Source organism: Stegastes partitus, unplaced genomic scaffold (assembly GCF_000690725.1).
Source record: "Stegastes partitus isolate 25-593 unplaced genomic scaffold, Stegastes_partitus-1.0.2 Scaffold500, whole genome shotgun sequence".
Classification (NCBI taxonomy): domain Eukaryota; kingdom Metazoa; phylum Chordata; class Actinopteri; family Pomacentridae; genus Stegastes; species Stegastes partitus.
The window spans coordinates 322,497-347,852 of NW_007578231.1; the positions used below are offsets into that span (position 1 = coordinate 322,497).

A 25,356-nucleotide genomic window follows, 5' to 3' on the forward strand; every position below is an offset into this window, starting at 1 on the left:
TTCCAGCCTCCCTGTGACACTCCTTAAGCCCGTTCACTCCTACCTTCATTTTCTTCTTCTAAAACTCCATATGAAGGTTTGGTTAATCCCTAAAACAGATACGCAGGACTCAAACGGGAGTAAATAACACATTTGCAGGGACCGCTCTTGCATTAATACACATAAGTATATGGTTTTTATATTTCAGTAAGAACTCTCCCTGGTTTCTATTTTAATTTGATGCTGGTTTCTGTTAATGAAAACTCCACACTTCCTCCTCGTTGAACTCAGTGTAATCTTTCTGCAGCTCCACCACCAGCAGAGTTATGTACAGTAGCTGAGTTTCTCTCCCGCCGTTAAGCAGCAGTCGGTGAACTTCAGCACTTCTCGGAGGGATGTTAAAACTCAGCACACTGAAATTATTGTAGTCAAAAGTAATCAGTATGTGGAGCTAATGTACAAATGTTGGTGTGAGGACGAACTCCAGCATGAAGCTTGATTGGAATGCCTCCATTTCTTTGTGTTTTAAATGTGTTTAATTAAATCAAACTTATCAGCGTTTATCCTGTAGGTGTTTATAGGATACTACTTATGACATGGAACCAACCAGATGGTGCTGTGGTGGGATTTGGGCGGAGCGTCGCCGCATCACAGCTTCATTTGTTTCCTGGAAACTGACCAAAAAAATGCAAATTTTGGTGAACAATCAACGAACCCATGCTTTTAATTTGAAATATTTGCAGAAAATAATGAGTTTAATGACGACGACTTCCAACAAATGCCATGAAATGTATTTCCTGGCTTTTATTGCTGGACTAGATTTGTTCCTATTTAAGACTCGGAACGCTCGCTGTAATCAAAGAACTTACAGGAGGTATAATAATCAAATGTTCGTGCAATCTTGTGGATCATTGAGGTATTTTTAATGGTTTTTGGACAACAATAAATCCCTGCGGTACAGATGAATGAACTACACATGTAAGGGTTTGGCTACACAGACAAAATCTAATCAAAGTGTCAATTCATTGTGTCCTTTCGCTGCAGTCGTTCCGCATCTTCACAGCTCTGTCTTCTTTTTTTTTTTTTATTCCTCCTCGCCATCCTTCATTTATTCTCTCTCTCTCTCCGCCTCTTTGTTGTCCCTGACCTGACGCTGTTTCCTGCCTCTATCCTTCTAGCTCATCCCGTCTCTCCCTGGGAGAGTCCATCTATGTAGAATTATTGTAGTTGTATCTGTCTCATTGTGTAGAAACAGGTGATATGATATCACATCCTATGATTTATTTACGCTCATCATTTATTCATCCGTTCCTCTCATCTTCGCTCATTTGCTCGCGCTATAATATTCTCTTCGTTTGGAAAAAGTTCGACGGCAAGTTTTGAGCAAGAGCTGTAAAAAAAAAAGTGAATTTATGACTGTAGGGCGCGGGGCGTTGGATTTAACAAAGGATCAAACAAACACATAACACATGCCCACACGCTTGAGCGCGCGGGGCCCTCACAGCAAATTATCCCACAAAAAAGGCGATGGTTCTGGATCATCTTTCTAATACATTTGAAGTCCTGAGCTGCAACTGTCAGTGTGTCAAGAGACACTCGCTGACTTTATTCTACCTGGGCTGTCATTACATTAGCCACACAGCTCTCCGTCCCTGCATGGAGATAGCGCCGCTTTCCAGGCCTCATTCTATAAACGCCTAATGCTCTGCCTTCCTAATCTTCCGTTTTCATGATTGTTTTCACGGCCTGTTCAGAACGAGTGAGGTGACGTCGGGGAGGATTTTCTACAATTCCTGGGTTGCCGTGGTAGCCAGGCTCAGGTGGTGCTTGAGTAAATTGAAACAGCGTGAGGGATAAGCTGGAGTGCGCGTGTGTGTGTATACGTGCGCACGAGTGTGTATGTGCGCGTTGGGCGGACGGGGGGGGGAGGAAAGACAGGGGAGGCAGAGGCTGCTTGAGGATTTGCTGAATCCGCGCGCTAGCTGAGATAAGAGAGCGTAGCCCCACTCATGGTAGGTTACCGCGGTCTCTCAGCTAATATACTGCAGCACTTGCCTGCGTGGGTGTGTTTGCATGGGCGTACCACTGAGTATGTGAGTGTAATCTGTGTTTGTCCTGTTGCAGATTCGTGCCCCGTGTTGTGCAGCGGCAACGGCGTGTACGAGAAGGGAAGGTGCGTGTGCCTGGCGGGCTGGAAGGGGGCGGAGTGCAACGTGGAGGAAGGTCACTGCATCGACCCCACCTGCTCCAACCACGGCTCCTGCATCCAGGGTATCTGCATATGCAGCCCGGCCTACAAGGGGGTTAACTGCGAACAAGGTGAGAAGCTTAAAAGTAATCACACGCAAAGTCATCTGTGCTGCAGCCGTGGCTCCACTTGTATGCGTTGAATGGAAAAATGCTGCTTTCTAAAACGAAGGTTAAACAGACGCAGCACTAATCGATATTTTTATATCGACAAAGGATCATAACTTTGTGTAATTTGACAAGGACGCGGAGTATTATCACTCAACTCTGCAGAGCCTGTCGGAACATTTTAACCAAATCAGTTTTAATTTATACTTCCCAAAATCACAAATTTGCCTCCGAGCTCTATACAGCATCCAACACCTTTTATCTTAGTTTCAATTAGATTACAAAAAAAAAAAAAGAGAGAAAAAAAACTCCCGCCCACATTCCAGCTGCAGCAGGCAGCTGTTTGTAAGTTGCCCTGCACCAAAAGGCAGGCAGACGAAGCTAACGAGTAGGTGGAGAACATAGTGGAGCATTTATCAGCTGAAGAGCAACATATTTCCCTCAAGAGTTGGTGGAGACCGAAACGGAGTTACAAAGAGACGACACTATAGACTGACTATAGCGAGAAGTGATGCAGTTGTTTGCCAACTTTTTAACTTCAGATGGTAGCAGTATGTCCTTGCTGTGTTTTAGCTCGTTCCAGCTGCCAACAAGTGGCCAAAAAAATAAACCAATTCAGGTTTCAATTTGAGTTCTTGGATTTTGGCTCTTTGGATTGCATGGATTTCCAAACACTGAAACCATTTGAGAATCATTCATAGTCATGGAGATTTTCTATTTTCAGTCATTTCAATTTGTCAGATTACAAGTGAACTCAGCTAATCTACTTTTTGTGTTTCTGCATTATGCCAGCCAGCTTAATATCAGCAATCTTTCTCCAGAATCACAGACTTCCCCTTCAACATGAAGGATTAAGTAAATAAATCCAACTGGAAATCACACTTCTTGAAAATCAAAGTCTTTCCTAATGCGTGGACATTTTTTGTTAATATCAAGAGTAAACAATGATTGTAAGACACAAACAAACAGAGGTGTAATAAACAGAGTTTAGTGGGTTTTACACCATATTCCAATTTAATGATGTCATGGAAATATTAGATGAAAGCATAAAGCAAAATCAATGGATTTTGTGAGACCGTGTTAAAGCAAAGAACAACTTAAACCCAAAATTGTATGTCAGTTAAAAAACTATGACATCTTCTCAGTCCATATTCAAATGTTTGTGATGTGTTAGAAAACACAGAATATCCAAGAATGACAAAAAAAAATAATAAATTCTGTCACATTTTCAGCATGTTCTCTAAATTGTCGTCCAAAAAATGGCATTTCTGATTTATTCTGAAAATTCATTGCATGTGCATTTTATATCCTGTCCGTATTGTTCGCAAATACATGAATTTGGAAGCAAAAGGAGCGAGAAAAACAAAGCAAAACTGATCCACAGTCCACATGTCAATACAAATGATCCCGGTGTCAGGTAGCTGAGGCACCTCGCAGCGCTACAGGATGTGAGCCTTGGGCCTCGGCTGTAAAAACCAGCCATTAAATTAAGACAAACAAACAAAGCTGTGATATTTAAAACAATTATGATGTTACACTTGATCCTAACCTGATGGCACAGCTGTCCCAAAGACCTCCCTGCTGTTGCCTTCGCCATCGCGGCCTGTAGAGACTAATTCAGGTGTTTGACCTTGAGCGGTGGAGCCGAGCTGAGCTGAGTTGAGCCGAACTGTGCTGAGCTTTGGCTCGGCGCTCAGGGCTGTAATTACACACACACTAACGCGGCGTAGCACAGACCACCACGACACACCTACACACACACACACACACACACATGCCGACCAACCCATTTCACCCCTTATCAAAGCCTCAGTTCTAAGTGTCCTATGAAGTGTAATGTTGTGGAACAGATACAGGGATTGTAGCTGGGGTGGTTAACTCCTGGATGGGATGCAAAGAACACTGCTTTCATACCCGGTGAGCTGATGATTATAATGAGACAGCCCCACCACAACTACCCACCCCCTTTCACTCCCTCTCCTCACCTCTGACTCACTCCTCCGTCCTCCCTCCTCCGTCTGCAGTGGACTGTGTAGACCCCCAGTGCGGCGGCCACGGCGTGTGCGTGCGCGGCGAGTGCGTGTGCTCCGCAGGCTGGGCTGGAGTGAGCTGTGATGACCCGCTGCCAGCCTGTCAGGAGCAGTGCTCAGGACATGGCACCTATCTCCCAGAGTCAGACACCTGCGCCTGCCAGCCCAACTGGACGGGACCAGACTGCTACACTGGTAAGACCCGCGGATTATTGTTCACATTTACGGAAAAAAAAAAAACAGTGAAAATTGAAACTGCACATCACTAGTGTGCCAGTGTTCTTGCAGCACGCGTGGTCTTGCCAGATACCATTTTCTAGGGGATTTGATAGACGTGAGAGAAGAAGTATGGATGGGAGCCAGATTGACTGCAGAGCATCCCAAAGCATGCTCGTGCACCGGCGCTCCATTTGCTGTGCATTTTGCACCGTCACACATTACTGTATGTACTCATGCGCGCGTACTCGTGCGCGCATTCCAACACACGTATCCCCTCCAGCTAAATGAAGAAAAAAAAAGTGCCAGCGAGAAGAAAAAAAAAATGTTAAAAAAAAGACCTCTATTCTCACTTTGCTGCAAGGCCTTTTAGAGACAGCAACTCTGAGGAACATTCAGCCTGGCGTTTAAAAGCTTGGCCGTGTTTCCTGCTTACCTGTTTACATATTAGTTAGCGATTGGTGGGTAAATATAGCTGCATGGGAGAGTTTTTACATCTTTCTTTGCACCCAACAAATTTCCATCGGCGGCAATCGGTGGCGATTCTGCAAACATTGTGAAGGAAAGGAAGCGAGTTCGCCATTGTGAGAAGCTAAAGCACAGACTGTGGTGTCTGGAAATATAGAATGCAGCGTGATACGGCGCGCACAGAGAAACGTGTCCTTGTCCTTGCAGTGTGAGCTGACAGAGAGGATGAGAAGCATTATAGGACTGGCTCCTCTGTTTCCACCACACTAACTTAACACTTGTGTTGGGAGGGATCCACTTTACCATGCACACCAATGATTTGCAGGCAATTGGCATTAGTGCCCGCTCTCAGGTGTGTGCATGCCTTATTATAGTGATATAGCCCATGATAATGATAGACCGTGGCTGAATATCTGAGATATGAGCGACCTTCTTCTACCTGCTGGGCTTTTAATCAAAAGGGGCCCCGCAATTCTATGTCCTGGTCTTGTTGAGGCATAGCTAAGTTAATGTAATTCTAATAGAGAGCTGAAAAACTCTCCAACTTTAATCCACTTTTCCCTCCCTCTCCATGCTATGTATATTTAAATTGAAATAACTTTTTACTGCAGCTGGATAAGTAGTCTTTGTGTGCCTCCAGCACTTTGCTCTCTTTACTGATGGATGAGGCTTTGCCTTTGCAGGGAGAGTGAGAGTTAGATGGTGAGGAGTGCAGAGAAAAGGAAACACACAAAGAGAGGGGGAAGAATTTTAAAGCGATGTTGCAAGAGGGAGAGAGAGAGAGACAGAAAAGAGGAAGCTGACAGAGACAAAGATGGAGAGATGTAGGAAAAGAAGGGGTATTAACACACCCACCGAATCTGATCAAAATGTCAGAAAAGAATAATAGAGCTGAATTTGAGTCCCTGTAGTTTAAATATGCGGTGCAAATACGAATCATTTGGCTGTTATTATGAGTCTATTCACTCTTCTCCTCCTTCAGGGAGCGCGGCTATTAGAAGTGGGAAGATTGTGTATTGTGAGAAAGTAGACTTCTTACTCTCTGAGGTTATCCTCCCTTCCATCGCTTGTTTTTTCTCTCTCTCACCTATATCCGATGGCTCACCCCCAATTCTGATTGTTTAAACTTTTTTTTCCCTGCTCTCTGTGTCCCCTGTGCCTCTTTTACCTTTTTTATCCTTCCAACGCTCAATTCCTCCATCTGTTCCCCTCCCTCTCATTCTCCTCTTCCTCTCACACTTACACGCTTTTTTTTTTTTTTTTTTTTTTTCCTTTTCTCACGCATATCTCCACCCACCTGTTCGGCAGAGCTGTGCCCGGTGCCATGTGGCAGCCATGGTGTTTGCTCGGAGGGCCAGTGCCAGTGTGAGGAGGGTTGGATTGGCGCGGCGTGCGACCAGAGAGCGTGCCATCCTCGCTGCGAAGAACACGGCCAGTGCCACGACGGGACCTGCATCTGCCAGCCCGGCTGGGAGGGAGAGCACTGCAACATCGGTGAGGCCGCGTGTTTCGTGCACGTGGGAGTGTTCAATTGTGTCCTGTGATATTTTGATTAGTGTGACTAATGGGATTTTTAAAAGGTGTCGTTGTTGTTTGGATAATTTCCATTTGCAAATGCTTTCTCTCTCCTCTTATTCTCACTTTTCTTTACCCCTCCCCACACCCTCTCCAACAGTTACTCACGACTTGGATGTCGTCGTGAAAGGTAATTTATGTTTATTTAGGCTTTACATTTCATATTGTGCTCCATCAAAAAAAAAAAAATCTGATATGTTTGCGTGTGTGTGTGTGTGACCACGTGGCACACACCTTTTCAGACGGCTGCCCAGGGTTGTGCAGCGGGCATGGACGCTGTACCCTGGAGCAGAGCGGCTGGCGCTGCGTCTGCCAGGCTGGATGGAGTGGGCCTGGATGCAGCGTTGTCATGGAAACTGACTGCAGTGATGGAACAGACAACGACGGAGGTGACATTCTAACATCATCTATCATTTTCTATCTCTTTTTCTCTTTCTTACCTCTTTCATTTTCTGTCTTTCTGGCAGATTGTCCCTTCCATTCCATTACTTCTCATCCTGTTTTTTTTTTTTTTTTCCCCCCGCTGAAAAAATCTGCTTCATTGTTCCTCCCCTTCATCGCTCCGTGCTGTCCCAGTCCTGCTGAGACCCCTGTAGAGTCCTGCTGGTCATTATTATATTGAATATGTATTTGTGTGTGCATGCGTCTTCATTTGTGCACGTGTGCATGTCTGCTTTTCCTCTTATCACAGCTAAATGTCTAATATGCATACCACCTGCTAGGATAAAAGGCACTCAGAGAAATTTTCACAAGTCTAAATACAGCAAACCATGCAGAATACATTTCTTCTTTTTTCGGTTATCAGGTGTTTGGTGGCAGGTGAGAGGTGTTTGTATCTTTCAGCCAAGTTGCTGGTTGTTTTTTTTTTTTCTGTCCTCACAGGAAGAAACATTTCAAAAGTAGCTCGACTCATTAAAATCATCTCGTCGCTATTTCAGTCCCATCTACGGCTCCTTCCCAATAACTACAAGTTTTAAGAATGTAGTGTGATACATCATCGCTTTCAGCTGCGCACATTCGCTCCGAAACTCCATCAAATATCCATTATGGACGCGGCCGTTTAACCGGCCCTCTAATCCATCATTGCAAACCAGGTAATGTCGCTTTTGTTTGTAGGTGAAGCTATTTATTGTGCTTCCTGGTTTTGCGATGGGTGCCGTTTGAATCTGCAAAAACAGCAAACCCTCAAACGCGTACATATGTTTCGCAGTTTTTTTCTGGTGGCTGCAAAGTTATTTTTCATTCCCCTGCACAGTGTTTACCAAAGCTACATGACTGACTCAGCCAACACTTCGGAGGGTCAGTGTCGATGTGCTGCTCGAAGCATGAATTACAGGTCCTTATTCTGGATTATAACCTCAGAGACACGCTGTAAAAAAAAAAAAGTCTTGTGGGCTGTAAAATGTGCTCTGAAAAGAGTCAAAGTAGGCGCTGATGGTTCCGTTTCTGTATTGCATTGATGATCTGTGTTATTAATGTGTGTTTTATTGTCATTTTAATTAATAAGGAGCCCTCCACTTGCTTTCTTCTGCAACAACTCAGCACATTGCTCACCCAACAATCGTATCCCATCTGCAGCGGAGAAGCTGAAAGGAATACTTCTGATCATGACCTGCAAAGATAAAACAAAACAATCTCAGGATTTAGGAGTTTCAAGGCATATTTTAAGCGTCATGTGCGGCAGATCAGCGCTATCCCCCTATCTGCCTCTTTGATTTAAGCGGAGCTGACATCCTGGAGTGTTGCTGCCTGACAGCCTCACGTCTGGTTGCCTGAAATGAGGTTGTCAGACAACCAGCAGACTCCAGGAAGTCACCGGACTCGGCCAAGAAGCATTCTGCCACATTGAGACTCTAACGGGGCATCCAAGGTTCTGCAGCTTTGAACATGATCGTTCTTTTTCTCTTACGAGTCCCCCAAGTAGTATGGAAATGCAATGTTTTATGTGCTGCATGCTATGTATGGTAATATATGCAAAAAAAAGGGATTTCCATATACATACTGTGTGTTATATCGTATTAAACTGCCGTATGAATATTGATAAACTTCCACAAATGTCAGTTCTGTAGGTATCAAACTGTTCTGTTTAGTTATGATTATGCTAAATAGAGACTCACTGACAAAGCCTTATGGAGTCCATTTAAACTTCTCTTATCTTTCTGTGCTTCTACCTCTCCGCACAGCTTTTCAAATAACGTAATTTTCTACCACACAATTCAGCCGTCTCCCTTAATTGGCAGATATACGGTAGGCTCTCATAGCCTTCTCTCGCAGCAATCTTTTTGTCTCTGAAGATAGACAGAGATGGAAAGATGCTATCACAAGTAATCAAAGAATAAAGAGGACCTTTGAAGAGGGAGTTTCAATTATTTCGCCTGGATGGGAGAGAAGAAAGAACGCCAAAAAAAATATTGTGCTTCCGCTTGAAAAAACTGCATTTATTCTGCACATACAAGCTGTGGAATGACATGTGCACGCATACTCGCAGTGTGTTACACATGTTTAAAATCTAAAAAGTTGCGCCGCGCTGCTTTGTGTGCACTGTTTAATGGCCACATCTGAGTAATAAGCTGCTGCTGCTTTAATGACAATGATATTTCAAATTCAATTAATCATGTTTTTTCAAGTTCAAATAGCGGATCTTATGGAAATCAACCATTGTGCTATCCTACCTTTGTAGGAGGAGGTTATAATAGAATATTGTTGGCCTTTAGCTCTCTGCTCTGTGGTCAGATGCATTTAAATGTCAGCACTGTTTCCTGCCTTTTCAGAAACAGGCTTGAAATAAGAAACACAAATGCCAGCCCGGCTCCTATTACCTGCCGTCTTGGTTGGTATCTGTGGCTCATTGTTTACGCCGGACTTTAATGGATCACATTCTAGTAATGCGGGTGATTCAGGTCTGATTTATAGCAATAAATGTTATGATTGTATGCTGATGGCCCCTAATGAATTTCATTTGATTGATACTTGTGATAATTATGATGCATGTGCAGGCTATTGTTGTGGATTGCATTACTCTGGTGGAGTTTCTCACTGGTGGAAAAAAAAAGCAAGAAAACCATTTATATTTGCTTCTGAGGTTTTATTTTGTTTTCCTCCACTGCAGACACATATATAGCTATATATATATATATACAGCACCTTATTCACTCAGCTCTATTAAAGCCTTTTATTAACTATGCATACATAAACTGCGTAAACTCAACTCTCCTCTAAACATCCAGCTCCTCCAAACTGCTTGCGGCTGAATTTTTCTGCTCTTACTTTTTCGTTTAGTAAGTTTTTAACCTCCTGTCTCGCTTCAGATGGCCTGATGGACTGTGTTGATCCAGACTGTTGTGAGCAGCTGAGCTGTGGTTCTGACCCCCTGTGTCACGGCTCGGCCGACCCGTTGGCCCTGCTGCAGCAGAGCCCGCCGCCCTCCACCTCGCCCCCGTCACCCGCCAGCACGCACACACACAGCTTCTACCGCCGCATACGCTTCCTCCTCGGCAAGGCGGCCACACACACTCTCCCCGGAGACGTGCCCTTTGATACCAGGTATGAGCTTGTTTACTCCTCGTGCTCCTGCCTCTGCGTGCGCATGTTTTCATGTGTTTGTTCGGTGCGTCCTTGAGCTCTCCTTTCTGTACAGTACGCCGCTCAAAATGACACGAGTGGCAGATAGCGGAGCAAATGCATCTGTAATAACGAATTATAGCGCCCATTGCCCATTATTTGTTTAATGAGTGTATGCCTGTGTGTGTGTGTGTGTGTGTGTGTGTTTGCATGTAAATGAGGCTTTTCATGTGTTCACATGCCTGTGCATACATCCCAGTGATCTGTGCTCCCCTGGAGATTAGCAGTCACACGGCGGCGGCGGCGGCGCATTGTCCTGTCCTCCGGTATCAGTGTCAGGCTACAACTACAGAGTATTTGTTTGGTAGATATTAATGCTTAATGTGTCATTCAGTTACACCAGTCATAAAGGTGTCACCATAAATTTTTCAGTACCCTCTCACTGCCATCTAAGAGTGGGAATACATCTCGCCAGCATTGTGATGACCTAGAAAGTTTGGCTCGGAAAACAACAAGGGGTGCCTCTCTGAAAAATGGCAAAGTGCATTTTTTTTCCTCCCCCCACCATCCCACCATCCCACCCTGTCCTCGGTTCACTTGCAGTATAAACAAATAAATTAATTATGTGGCAGTTTTTTCAGAGGGGAAATCGATGGCAGCTTTCAGGACAGGAGTAACAAACGGGGCTAGGCAGTCACCCGGAGAAACCTCACCATCCTTCATTTATCCCTTTTCTAGAGTAACAGATAGACTCCATCAATGACGGTGTGTGTGTGTGTGTGTGTACAGCGCGCGTGTGTGTTTCTAAATCTGTCTTCATTTGACCAGTGCAGCGGTTATTCCAGATTTAAGCATTTTACCTGCGAAATCAAGACGAATATTTCAAACCGGCAGACGTGTTTCTGATAGTTTAAGGCCTATTTAAAGAACAACAACTCTTTTGCTGCAGGTACCACTGTCACTGTAATATAAACATGATGTGCAAGTTCTGCTTTTTTATATGACAAGGTGTTGAAAGGTTTTACTGTGGGTGAAGCTATATTTATGGTCCTTGTATCCTGGCAATCTCAGGAAGATTCCTCTGTGCTAAAGAAGAGAATTGTACTGAGCAGAATAAACGCAGCTGGTTTGTTGTTGTTTTTTTTTTTTTCCTTCCCGCACAAGGTCATTTGGCGAGTGCGTCACAATATGCCTTTCTCTTCGAACAATGATTATGTTCTCCATCACTGTAAACCTGTCATCTCTCTCTCTTTGTTTATCTCTTTCCCCCCCTCTCTCTCTCTCCCTCTCCACTCGCTGTCTTTGGTTTTGGCAGTCGGGTGGCTGTGATCCGAGGCAGCGTTGTGCTGCAGGACGGCTCTCCTCTGGTTGGAGTCAACATCACCTTCCCGCAGCATCCTGAGTACGGCTACACCATCAGTCGGCAGGATGGAAGGTAGACACCTGGCCACCGAGCGCACTCTTTAATCCCGTTTTCTTCCAAACTCACCTCCTTCTACTCTCCTTTATCTCCAGTTTCGACCTGGTTACTTTGGGCGCCATGTCCATGACCCTGATGTTCCAGCGTCCGCCCTTCCTGCCACAAACGCGCACCCTCTGGACCCCGAACAACAACTTCCTGGTTCTGGATCAGGTGACCATGTCCAGGGAGGAAGCTCAGCCTCCCAAATGTGACATCAGGAGTGTTCTGAGTCCTTACCCGCTGGTCCTGCCCTACCCGCTGCCCAGATACACCGGGGCGTGTGCAGAGAAAGGGCCGGCTGTGCCTGAGCTGCAGGTAACATCCACTTTGCCATGCAGCCAAACAAGAGGTGTGACGCTAGTCTAAAGTTACTATGCTAACATGGACAAAAATAAGTCGCCATAAGCACAAAGTACACCGAGGTTGTTTACCTTCTTTGCACCCGGTTAAAGCAATGCTGTCAAAAAATCTGTGCCTCCAGATTCCCTAATATGAGAATTTTCTCTGCTTTATTTCACTGTAACCACTTAAAACCGATCGAACATCGCCTTGGACTCCCAGAAACTGCGATGAGCAATTTTCCCCGTTTCCTGGCATGTTTTTCGGCTTCACAATTACCAGATTGTTTAAGAACAAAATGCATCAACCACAAAAACGCCAGAAATAAAAGCATCTTTAGGGGATTGCTGTTTCTCCAAAGTATAAACTTGCTGGTGTTTCTAAGATAAAAACTCTGGCATCACCAAAGTCGGTAAGAATTAATCCTCTGGGGGGGACAGTAAATGTGTACAAAATTTCATGGCATTGCATCTCTTGGCTGAGAGAATTCAGCAAAAGACAGAAATGTCAATCTCATTTTGATGCCGGGAAAAGTGAGGATTCATCCTCTCGGGGCCACGAATGTCTGTTTTAAAAACTTGTATTCCCACATCGACTGACACAGGCGCCACTAGCGTTGCTCAAACCTGTACAAAAGGTAGAAACACGCTGTTTAATGAGTACAGATCAGTGCCAGTAACGATGAAGCCGAGCTGCAGTTTGTAACAGCTCAGCAACGAGCCAACCCGGTCTCACAGGATTTTTGCAAATTTAGCTTCATATTTGCATCATGCAAATACGAAAATGAACAAAATGCAAATTTTGCGCTACAGGCATATACTTCCCAACCACACAAACAAATCGGGTTTCTCAAAGTCAGATACGGAGGTCAGGCTGGTCATTATATACTTACCTCACAATGTAAGCCACAGGGTTCGTACGCAGGGAAGAAAAACCTGACCCTGACCTCTTCAATTCGTCTGGCGAAGCTCTGAGGATTATCACGACCCGCACGACCGAGGATCTGCACACACACTTTGTATCTCAACACATCCTGAAAAGCTGACACCTGATAGACTTCAGAAAATGTCATATCCACCGCGTGTTATGGTCACATCATCCTTTTGAGGCAGAGGAAAGTGATGTTTTTACTTGGAAATGTCATCATTGGCAGCCACAAAAACACATTATCTGCACTCCCGAGTTCAAGCTAATTTCACAAAATTTGGCGAGATTGGTTTGAAAAGATCATCCAAATGAAGTGAAGGGACATTTTATCCCTGTGATGAATAAGCACCTGAGAACAAACAGGCGGCAAGCGAATAAATGGAAGGAACAGTACTTAGCGTTCACCCAGGTAACACCCGTGTGTTCGCCTGTGTTAAGAAATTGAATCAAAGCCTTTAGACTTTTAATAAAACGTCTCAGAGATATTCATCTTGAAGGAGATTTGATTTGAAGTAATAACTGATTCCAACAACATGGATTTAAATGACAGAAATATTATTGCGCGAAAATGCAGCTTGCTTACGGTTCATCATAAGCACGGGTTTTTATCGAATGAGATATCTAAACATAATTTTTTTTAAGCATTTTCTTTTTATTTCTCTCATAAATAAAGCTCATGATACAGATAGAGAGATATGGTTACAGATTTCATTTCATCCGACACGTGCTCGGTGTACTTGCCGCCGCTATTTTTCCCCCCTGTACCTGCCAATAGCACTTATTACACTAGCTCATTATACAAATGCGAAGTAATGATAAAACACCTTTATCCCGTCCATTATTCTCTCTTTCTCGCTCTCATTTCTCATTTATGCTCCTTCCGTCACCTGCATTTCTCACTCCGCTCTCTCCCGTCTCGTCGTCCCCAGGCGGTGCAGGAAGAAGTTTCAATCCCAGGAGCCTTTGTGAAGCTGAACTACTTGAGCACCCGAGCTGCAGGCTACCTCTCGCTGCTGCGAATCCTCCTCACACCTCCTTCCCCATCATCCCCCGTCTCCCCCCTGGGCGGGCTGTCCAAGGTGCATGTCCGTGCATCTGTCCAAGGGAGGCTGTACCAGCGGTGGTATCCTGCTGGGCCCGGTCTGGTCCACAGGCTGGTCTGGAACAAGACGGATGTTTACGGCCAGGAGGTCTGGGGCCTCACTTACGCAACCGGTAGGTAGAATCTGAAATGCTTATTCGCAAATGTGCTCCCCTTTCTAGTTTAAATAAGAGAAAAATAGGAAAACATCTGGGCCGTCCTGGTGGACCGCTGACCGTGTAGCTGTAATGATTGCAGTTTGAGTTTGGCTGGAAACATTTGTTGCGTATCATCCTCCCTCATTTTCTGCCATCTGTCCACGGTCCCTACGGAGTAAAGGCAAATATCCTGGAAAGACGGGAGGAAAAAAAAAAAAAAGAATAAGAAAACATCTGGGTCAAGAAAAGTGAGCAAACTCCTGAAAATAAGTATAATAAAAATCACAGGTGAACGTCTAAATTATCTCAAATAAATGAGAAACAGCAGCGGTTCTCGGTGCCACATGCAAAATTAATGCTAATATTATGTTGGTGCTCTTGCATAGCAAACATAATAATGCCATGAGTTCGTAGTAGTTCTTCAGTTTGTGGCAAAAACACGTCTTTAGGATTTTTTTTAATGCCTGAAGTCAGTTTTAGGATTGCTGCTGATATTGTTGAGATGCAAAAATACATCAGTTGTGGGCGCCGCTGTAGCTCACCTGGTTGAACTGGCGTCTCATGTACAGGGCTACAGTCCCGATGTGGAGGTCATGGGTTCGAATCCCGCTCATGGCCCTTTCCCACATGTCCTCCCCCCATTCTTCTCCCCACTTTCCTGTCTCTCTCTCACTGCACTATCAATAAAGGCACAAAGGCCAAAAAAATAACTTAAAAAAACCCCCAAAACATCAGTTGTGTTGCTGATATGAACTCGTGTTTATCGCGTTTTCTTGCCTACAGTTTAAAGAGATGCTCATCGCAGCTCTAATGTGAGTTAAGTTATGGCACTAGAGTCAGGTAACCAGCGGTTTTGCTCGGTTTGGGGCAGCTGTGGCTCTCGTGGTAGATCAGTTTGTCTACTAAGGTTGGCTGGTTCAATCCCTGCTCCCTCCATTTTGCTAAAATGTCCTTGAGCAGAGCACTGATGGCAGACCAGTACCTGGCAATGGCAGCTCTGGCAACATTAAGGTGTGAATTAGTATCAAATTGTAAAGCGCTTTGTAGGATCTGGCTGAGGTTTAAAGGAACCAGTCGCCATTTGGTTGAGCGTAATGACTCCGTCCAGACATTTCAAATCATTTCCTTTCGACACCTCTACAGCTTACCTTCCAACGTGCTGTATTTAGTTGTTTTTTTTGCTATTCAAAAATAAACCGACGTGTTAACGTGACAAACTGCGATTTGACAGGAAGTTACTACTGTAACTGTCTCCTGACGAACACCGTGAGTTTGCCAGGAACCAGCTGAGACTCTGAACCTCAGCCATGTTGCGAATGTTGTTTAACGGGAACTTCCTGTAAAACCGACAACTGTTATTTTTTTATTTAGATAAACTCAGTTAATTGGGGAGCGTTAAAGGTGATTTTTTTTAAGGTTTCCGCAGGTTTGAACATATGCGTACGTGAAGTCTTGAGAGATTCAGTGAAATGTTTTGCCTTCGGATACGATGCAAACCCGGTGAAAAAAAAACCCTTTTGAAATAAGACATTTTGACAGTGCTCAAATCTAACCCCGTGGCTACACTTAACATAACGTATGCAGACTTTTGGTGAAGCAGATGCTGCAGCGCCGTGCTTCCATTATAATCAATGAAAGCGGCGACACCAGGTGTGCGAGCAGGGCGTAAGCGGCGCGTATGAGTCAGTGAGATCCATGCTGCAAACGTAAAAATAGATCTTCTTTATATACTTTTTTTTTTTTTTAGGTGTGTGCAGCCGTTTCACACAGAAAAACCATCATCACACAAGAAGAGACGACTTTGTAATGAACAGTTCTTCCACTTTGGAGTCTCCATCACCCCGTCGCCATTTTTTATTTATTTTTTTTGCCAGTACCAGCTGGCGGTTGCTTAGTAACTTCATCCCTTACAAAGTCCATTATGGTCTGTAGAAGCTAACTTACCCGTATTATACAAACTCAGTCCAAAACAAGCTCATCCGCTCCACCCACTGTCAAAATACTCTCCATGTATACGTGCAGCCGTCATCCTTGAGTCCTGTGTTTTGCACAGAACCCTGATTGGGAGTCACCGTGTGCAGGATTCAGGAGGTAATCAACCGTTTGCTAATGATCATTCTCCTGCCAAGAAATGGGCGATTTGACAGTCAATAATTACTACAGTATTTGGTTTCTTTCCTTAAATCGTGGCTGGAAGAATGCTGATTTACTAGAACGCACAGAAGCGTTCCCTGTAATTAAAACATCGTTAGTGAAACCCGGAACATGTAATAAATGCAGCGGCGGTTAAATCGCGAGTTAAAGGTGAACAGCGAAGCAGTTTAAACTTTGCACAACCTCCCCGAGACCTTAGCGCGCTGCCAGCGGAGAACACTCGACTTGGTCTAAAGAGGCAGGGATGGGAAAGATGGAAGGCTCTACAAATGCGCTGTGGAGTAACTGGCAGTAAAGATATCATCTGCAGTGGCAGGGAAATCGCACTTTTGGACAGTTTTGACAGAGCTGGCTATGTGGAGAAAGATGTGTGCATACGCTAAATACAAATCCGTGCAATGGGAAGTTTTCATGAACGTGGCCCATCGTGTCGCTTCCACTAGTGTCCTCTCTCACTCGCACAAAAAAAAATATATATATATACATGTACAGGATGTATAACTGTTACTGTTATTGCACTTTTTGGTTCATTATAGCCTTTGTAAGACGCCATCACGGCTTAAACCTTTGAGCTTTCTATTGGTAATTTGAGAGATAATGTTCCCGCTATCTGTCTGGGCTGCTTTTCTTTTTTGGAAGGACAAACAGTGCTGCTGCAAGAAAGAGCTTTTCCATAAGCACTGAGATCAGGCTTACCAGAAGCTTTGTCCACTCGAGTGTAGGGTCTTGGACAAAGATTGCATCTTTCCATCCCTTGGCTCTCTCTCTCTCTCTCTCTCTCCCCTCCTGATCCATCCCCTCCTCTCCTTATCTATTAGAGCTGAATTTCATCTGCTCCGGCTCTCTCGTGATCTTTCACCTTCTCACGACTCAAATGATCCCGCTTTTTATTTACCCGGCTTGGCTAAAACCCTCCTCGCCGCCTACCTCCCCCCCTCCACCCTCTCCACCCTCGCAGCGTTTCCTGTGTTTCTGTCCTGTCCTGAACTCTCTTTTCTTCTCTTCCCTGCTTGTTATTTCCTCCGTTCTCTCTGATCTCCCCTGTTACCTCGCTGCTGTTTTCCTCTGCCCTCCCTTGTTCTCTCCTCTCTACCCATGTTTTCCCCTGATCCTCCCCTCTCTATAGTTCCTCGTGCTTTGTTGGCACAGCGACACAGGCGAGCGCGGCCGCTACACACATACACAAACACGCGTGTGTGTACATACACGCCTATGTGCTTGCACATAGCCAGAGCGAGCAAGAGAAAGGGAGATCATGCTCTGTTTGCTGGGGTGAACACATTGCCTGAGGCTTGAGCAGTGGGGAATGAAAGCTTTCACCTGTGAGATATTGAGTGTGCATTTACGGACTATTGCGTGCGCGCGTTTTGTTTGTGAGGGAGAGTGTGTGTCGTTGTGTGTGTCGACGCGTGAGCCGTTTCTTGTAATGCAGCCGCGGTGATATTCGGTCGTGAAGCGGTTCTCACAACATTGACACTTTCCCTTTGAGATTGCTTTGCCCGTTTTGTCCTGGAAAAGCCTTGTTCTTCAAATTAAGTCATTTTTATTGTAGAATGTAAAATATAGAAAGAAACAGGACAGTGTCCCTATTGACTGCAATGTATTTATGGCAACTTCTGATGCATTTTCATAAGGATGGACCGGTTTCCAGGTCACGGAACAGGTTCTTCAAGGGGGATGCAATGTGACTCGAAGGGTCAGGAATTGCAGAATGCTAATATGGTCCATTTTGAGACTTTTATTTCTGGGACTTCTTCTTTTTTTCTTTATGTGAAATCTGTTAAGCCAAGCGTTACTTCTACATAAATTTAAATCCAGTGCCTCTCAGTTCTGTTTCTGTCCTTCAAAAACACAAGATTACGAGGCTAACAGAGCTTAAGACGCGCAAAATTGAAACAAATGGACTTTCTGAATGAACTTAAGAGATAGTTCCGGGGCTAAGAACTTTTGTCCAACGCTATAAGTTTTCTCTCTCTCTCTCTTCCAGAATCCCCAGCGTCCCAAATTACCCATTATTTTCTCTCCCCAATCACCTTATCGATTGCGCTCACCGAGTTGGAGATTTAAGTTCGGGCCCCTGCGCGTCTGCTGAGAATTTCTCTCTCTGTGTTAAAGGGAGTCTCCTGAGTTTGTGCATAATGCGAGCAGCCCCTACTTACGTATTCCAGCAGCTCAACTGGTCTTTATGCTGACGGTGCTCCCCCCCCTCCGCCCGTTTTCCCCTTGAGCGCCCGTCAATTTGCAGGCGTGTTGGTCTACAGTGAAGCAAGTTAAGGGAGATCAGCGGCAACGGTGATTGACAGCGACAACTGTTCTTCCGCGGCTTTGGTGTCAGAGGTGTCAAGCTGTCCTCACTGTGCGGTAAATAATTATCTTCATTTAAGCAATCGTTTTGAAATGTGACAAACTTAACTGTACCGAACTCCCACAGCTTTAATTATACAGTAGACGTGCAGTACATTAACTTGGAAACAAATGTGGGCAAAGTGTTTCATTTGGTTAAGTAAGAAGAAAGATGTAGTGAGTCCTTACTTTCAGGTTAACATATTAACCAGTTTTTTTTACAACCAGCTCACCTTCTGATCTTCCATAGAATACAGGCCATGACGGTGAATAATTCCTTCTTTGTTGTCGACGTTTCATTACGTCTTGAGTCACTGCAGACTGTGTTGGTGTTTCTGGTGGGCTAAGCTCTGTTGAAACAATAAGGACTGCTGAAAGAAATATTGCTGCTGTATGACAGTAGAAATAGGAAGCACATTGGGAAAGATGCATTTGAAGTTAAAGCTGGAGAGGATTCCACCGCCTAATGGGTGAGCTTGTTGGGCCGGCGCCCAGAATCCATGTTGTCATAAAACGATCATTTGTCCTTCTCACCGGCCGGCCTGCTGCTTTCTCTAATAGCATCGAGCACCTTTGTACACCGCCGCTGCTGAAGTGTCTTTACTTTCAGGAGGCGCTGCTCTCAGGTTTTTTTTCCAGTTGACTTTTTATAACATTGTTGAACCATATTTCAATTAAAAGCATCCCTCTCCCTGCTACCACAGCTCTTTTTTTTTCTCCCCCCTCAATCCCCATTCTGAATAGCCGGTGAGAATTTCCTGTATTTTCAGTCCAAACTATCCAAAGATGTTTTCAGGCTGGAAACAAAGTGAACCATGGTTCAGTTTGATCCAGACTCAGGCCGCCTGTTTTTGGCTTTTTGATCCAGAACGTGGTCCACGGGAGGTTTCACTTTTATAGTTTTGGAGGGTGATTCTGTTTTTTTGCTTCGAATCGTCTCACAGGCAAACCGTGGTGCCTGAGATACTGGACTTGTTTCAATAAAGATGGCATCAGAATTTCTTCATCACCTTCACGTCCTCGCTACTCAATGAGCAACATGATCAAATGAGTTTATGTGAAAGATGTCTTGTGGAGATTCCCGGTCTTCCAGGTCCAAGTGTGGAAATGACTGATCTTGAGTTTCTTGGGTTTTACCTCTAAGCCCAGACGTTTAAGCTCTTGTGGGGTACCTTGAGAATCATCGAGGTCACATGGTGTGAGTCGCCTCAGATCCCCTGATACCATTGACTCAGTTACTCACCTGTTGGATCAGTGACTCATGTGTGACCTGAAGAACCCTCCAGGTGCTAATGACCCCACTAGAGCTATAATACCTGGAAATCCGCTCCCACCAGTCCATTAGAACTGAAGAAGCCTTTTAGATGAGATATCAGACAACTTCAACTAACAAGCCCAGCTGAATTTATTTTAGCATTTAGATCAGTTTTTAAAGGGTCTTAACTTTGACTAAAGTTCAGCAGCTAGCATTTAGTTGCGGAAGCCAAACAGACTCCTAATGAATACCCAAATTGCTGTCTGCCTGCTAGACGTGTGCCCAAAATAGTTTGCTAGAAAGTTCAACAAGTTCTGAAAGTGATAATATTCAGCTGTTGTGTTTTCAGTTTGTTCTGCTGCCCCCAAGTGGCCAAAAATCGAATAAAACAGCTTTAAACCAAAATCAAAGTATCAGCAACAAAACGTGAATACAAATTCTTTTTATATTAGTTATGCATACTATCCAATTTCAGCGTTGTATATTATTAATCACTATGTTAATCATAATAACACATTGAATAGCTTGTTTTTTTTTTTAGCCAATATCTATCGTCTTTGCTATAGGTGTCAAATAAATATAGTGCAAGAGCAAAAAGACAAATTAGCATTGAACATAGCCACAGCTCTTAAAAACACTTTTCACATCTGCAAAAAGCCGATGATTTGATTTGATGTGTGGACGTCTTTCTTCAAGTGATGACATGTTGGGGAATAACATGTTCATAAGCGTGTTCCTCCACCTGCTGCCTTTAAACATAACGCAAGTGGTAAATTACTGTCGAAACACATACATACATATATAGATATATATACATAATCCTGCCAAGTCAAAAAATAAATAAATAAAAGAAAAGAAGCTGTTGATAGCTGTTGCTCGTAGTGGGAAGCTGCACAGCGTATCATTATAACTAAGAGGCCAAGCAGCTAATTCTAGGGCTCCTTCATGAAGACGGGCTCTTCCTGATTACGCCTCCACTCCTCACTGATCTCTCTCAAACACACACGCTGATGAGGTCTCGCTACAGGCTTTTCATCTGTCTCACCACTCGATACAATGCAGTTTTGAGAGAGATGTTTGCGGTGGTGGCGAGGAGGAGGAGGAGGAGGAGGAGGTGGTGGTGTGTAAAGTCTGGCTGTCGGGTTCCATACAAATAGCAGCATGTACAGTCACTGGGCTGCGAGTAGTCTGCTCGGCAGCACATGCATAGTTATTGTCGGCTCATGTCGAGCATGTGTGTGTTGCAGTGTCGGTCGGCTACGAGTACGAGTCGTGCCCTGGCGTCATCCAATGGGAGAGGAGGACGGCTCTGATGCAGGGCTTCGAGCTGGTGCCCTCCAACCTGGGCGGCTGGTCTCTGGACAAGCATCACGCTCTCAACATACGCAGCGGTGAGTTCACCCACACGAGACAAAGCGGCTTCGCACAAAACACACTTTATTTTCCCTTTTTCTTCTGTTTTATTTGCTTTTGGCGCAGCAAGGCTGGCCGTGTTTTCAAAAGAACAAATTGAATTGGACCGACTTGAACTGAATTTAACAGATTTTTTTTTTGCCTTTCTCTCTCTCTTTTTTTTTTGTAAAACATCACTAAAGTTTTGCTGTCTTTGACTTTGAAACATAAAGGGATCACAAGGCCACGTTCACTTCATTTGTTTGTCTTGAGGGAGCGATCCCGTCGAGAGGAACACAAAACAGTTGTTTCCACTCCACTTTCTGAAGTAAAAGTTCAAGTGACTCATATTATCAAGAAACACAATTATGGACATCCTCAAAAGTCCTTGAAAAGCGGTTTAGATTTTAAAGGTAAGAAGCTACGGGGCAAAAACATTGTTCTATTCATGCGCTGGTCAATTGTGAGATCCTTTCTTTGTATGAGTGTGTATTTTACGACACTTTATATGCAAATGAGTGCGTATTTTATGAGACAATACACACATTTAAACAAACATGTCACAAAACTCTTAATCCCAAAAAAACACATTTGTCTTAATGTAACTCATAAAACTGGTTTCAGGGTTTTCTGAAAAGATGGATGGGATTAAAAAAAGTTTTTTTCTCCTCCTCGTCAGTGCTTCTTACTCGCACTCATACAGACATTCCACTTTTATTTCTCTCTATATTCTCAAGGTTTGTACAGTTGGGTGTTTGTTCATATATTATTCATGGCTAGCTAACACTTTATTACTAAAAACATGGTGAAAATTGATTTAAAAAAAAAATAAGATAGAAAGAGATTTCTAAAACCTGCCCTGTAAAAACCTTTGACTCTGGTGTGTCAACAACATCCAACTAAAATGTTGAGCCTGGCTTCATTCGATGTTTGGATTTCTGCTCTGTAACCGAACGCATGTAATGTTCCTCTGTTCACCTATACTGTCTCCCCTAAAGCAGCTCCATCATTAACATTTACTGAATAGTTAGATTATGAAGTCTGGAAAAAAAACAGTCGAGGTGATTATTTATTAAGAGGTTGATTGGTTTAGATTCCACTGATAGCCAAACTGCTGTCATAGTATTTGGATTGAAAGTATTGTTAGAGACTTATTTCCACATTTCTCCTTTAAGTCCTTTAAAAAGTAGCACAAAATACACAAAGTCTTGAATATGTGAAATCACCAGAACTGTACAAACTTTGGGGAGAATTTTGTGCTAATACAGAATTTTAGCAGTAATGCCAACATGCTTACTGAGGAAATACGTTTTCAGTCCCGTTAACCTTCTGGAACCCAAAACCCAGTGATGGGAATAAAAAGGGACATTGTCTCTCTTTTTTTTTTTTTTTTTTAAATGCCATGGTTACACCATTAACGGAGCCACAAACTGAGACAAGTAGGAATCCTTAGATTTTCCAACTTGTATAAATGACTTATTTGTTCAGGAAGCCAAATCTAAGAATCAGCTTTAATGGCCAAGTATGTACACAGCATACATGGAATTTGGTTCCGGCTGTCGGTGTCGCCCGAGGAATTAGCAAGGAAAAGAATAACAACACAGTAAAATAACTATAGAAAGAAAAAAAAAAGAAGAAAAGAAAGAAAATAAAATGAATATGAATAATAAAAAATCAAATAAGATAAATATGTACAAGAATGTACACATCTAGCAGAAAAAAAAATATATGTACAGTGGTGCAAAAAATGCCAGTGCTAATGCTTTGATCAAAATCCCTTTATTATATGAGTCTCATTTAAAACTATACCAAACATAAATAGTTTAAACTCACTGAATTCTGTGAAAACAAAAAAAAAATCTTCACCTCGTGGCACAACTGGGGAGCAACTAGCGTCTCAGCTGAGACCAACAGTCATGTGACAAAAGTTCAGGGACTTTTCAGCTGAACTGCAGGCAGTGTTGAGACAAGTAGGGCATCACATTTTAAATCTAAGTGGTAAAATATCTGTAGTATGTAGAGCCACACTAGTACTAGGAACACCTGTGGGCACTTGGAAAAATCTTGAACCTTGAATCCATTTTTTTCCCCCAATTTTTGTCAAATGAATACTAAAATATATATATATATATTGTTAAATGTTCTTTCTTTCTTTTTTTAAATAAAATTGTGGCCTTATAACTCAGCACAGAAGACATGTTTGACTTCTCTCTGCTTCTCACCATGTTTGTGCTGTTTCCATAGAGGTGCAGGATTTTATGTTGCAGTGAAAAATGAGCCCACAGTGAATAAAACTACGACAGGACCAAAATCAAACTGCCTTCCTTTCACAGGGATAAAGTATTTATTGCGCTGCTCCTCTCCCCAGGAATCCTTCACAAAGGCAACGGTGAAAACGTCTTCCTGTCCCAGCAGCCCCCTGTCATCAGCACCGTCATGGGGAATGGATTCTACCGCAGCGTCCCCTGCGGCCCGAGCTGCAGCGGAGCAGCTCGAGACATGATGCTATTTGCCCCCGTGGCTCTGGCCAGCGGCCCTGACGGCTCCCTCTACGTGGGGGACTTCAACTTCATCCGCAGGGTCCATCCAGACGGATACACCAGAACCATCCTGGAGCTCAAGTGAGAACCGTGATCTCGTTGGGTATGCTTGTCACAGGACGGGGCTTGTTGCTTGGTAGGGATCTCCCACATTGGGGATGGATTTTGTGCAATGGATCAACTTAAGCAAAATTAAAACAAAATTAGCTCGGCTGATATGGATTAGTGTGGCATTAGCTCTGGTTGGCATCTGCGGTTGTGATCTGTTTGATCTCAGTAGAATACTTTGTGAAGTTTGTCTCCATGCAAAGGCAGAGTGTGTGAGGTTCAGACATCACAGCCTCTAATCTACCTCTTTAGGATGTGAGAGGAGCTGAGAGTCTTTGCTGTGAAACAAAGATACTTTTTTTCTGTGGATTATGACGATGATATCTCCTACGACGCTGCAGGCGCTACATTCTCTATTTCTGTATTTTCTCAAGCGTAGAATCTCGATGGGATTGCACAGTCATTTGTCCTGTAAAGTATTCTCCTTATGTAACTTTACTCTCCCGTTCGCTGTTATTATTGCATCTCTGACAAATATTTCTGGTTCAGACGGAGGTTTCACCGTGTCTGTATTTGATACTTCCCCGTCCTCTGGGAGGAAATGCCAAAAAATCTTCCTGTTTAGGTTAATATTTAATGTGAAACAATACAGCCATCTAAATCAACCCTAATCTCACTTTATGAGCAGAAAATTGACTCGTAGTAGCCTGTGAAACTCTGAGTGACTCTCGTTTGCGTCATAAATAATTGTTTTTACCTTCTCTTCTCTCCCTTTCAAACGCTCCTTTATGGCTTATTACCAGGAACCGGGACACCAGACACAGGTGAGAACTGGTGATTGACACCGCCGCCGCACACCTGGACACAAAACAAACACACAAAAACATGTGTCAAGAGAAAAGACGGCAGAGCGTGCTGCAAAACACCTCACAGCACTTTACCTTGGGTTTTGCTTGCTGCAAATTGCATTGACCCGACTTCCCCCCCGCCGGAAGCCCTCACCGCAGAACCAAATCTGCATTTACTACGATTGCATTTAAATTTTACTGGGCGATATTAAATTTGTAAATTGGAAAACATCCAAAATGTCAAGGATTTCATTTTTCAGAGGATTACCGAAAGTCTGTTTGGAGGATGCATCGGTTCACTCGCTTCCTGAGCCGGGGCTAAAAGCCTGAGGCCTGGAATGGCCTCACCGTCGTGCCTGGCCCCAAGCAATGATTGGTGGTGTGAGCTCGATACACCGTGTTTGACAGAAGATTAGACAGATGTTGTAGGGTTTGAGTGTGCGCCGGTGTTCGTGCGTCTGTCTGTCTGCGTGTGTGCGACGCTATCGCGGGTTATCTCGGGCCGATCGTGTGTGTGTGTGTGTGTGTGTGTGTGAGCGCTCGTGGGCGTTTGTGAGAGAGAAAGACAGGGTTTATCCGATTTGAAAACACAGAGGATTGTTCACGATACCGTATCTCCGCCATG

General features: G+C 43.9%; 1 protein-coding gene across 1 annotated transcript in view; it reads left to right on the plus strand.

Moving 5' to 3' along the window:
* The window catches only part of tenm1 (teneurin transmembrane protein 1), a 188,147-nt gene that overhangs the window by 99,120 nt on the left and 63,671 nt on the right, over positions 1-25,356 (plus strand). The window contains exons 9-20 of the mRNA XM_008287438.1: positions 2,104-2,298; positions 4,359-4,559; positions 6,357-6,542; positions 6,724-6,753; positions 6,866-7,012; positions 9,932-10,166; positions 11,500-11,619; positions 11,700-11,961; positions 13,842-14,127; positions 21,151-21,294; positions 23,664-23,916; positions 24,687-24,707. Coding sequence (XP_008285660.1) covers positions 2,104-2,298; positions 4,359-4,559; positions 6,357-6,542; positions 6,724-6,753; positions 6,866-7,012; positions 9,932-10,166; positions 11,500-11,619; positions 11,700-11,961; positions 13,842-14,127; positions 21,151-21,294; positions 23,664-23,916; positions 24,687-24,707 — 2,080 coding nt within the window. The remainder of the gene's footprint in view (positions 1-2,103; positions 2,299-4,358; positions 4,560-6,356; positions 6,543-6,723; positions 6,754-6,865; positions 7,013-9,931; positions 10,167-11,499; positions 11,620-11,699; positions 11,962-13,841; positions 14,128-21,150; positions 21,295-23,663; positions 23,917-24,686; positions 24,708-25,356) is intronic.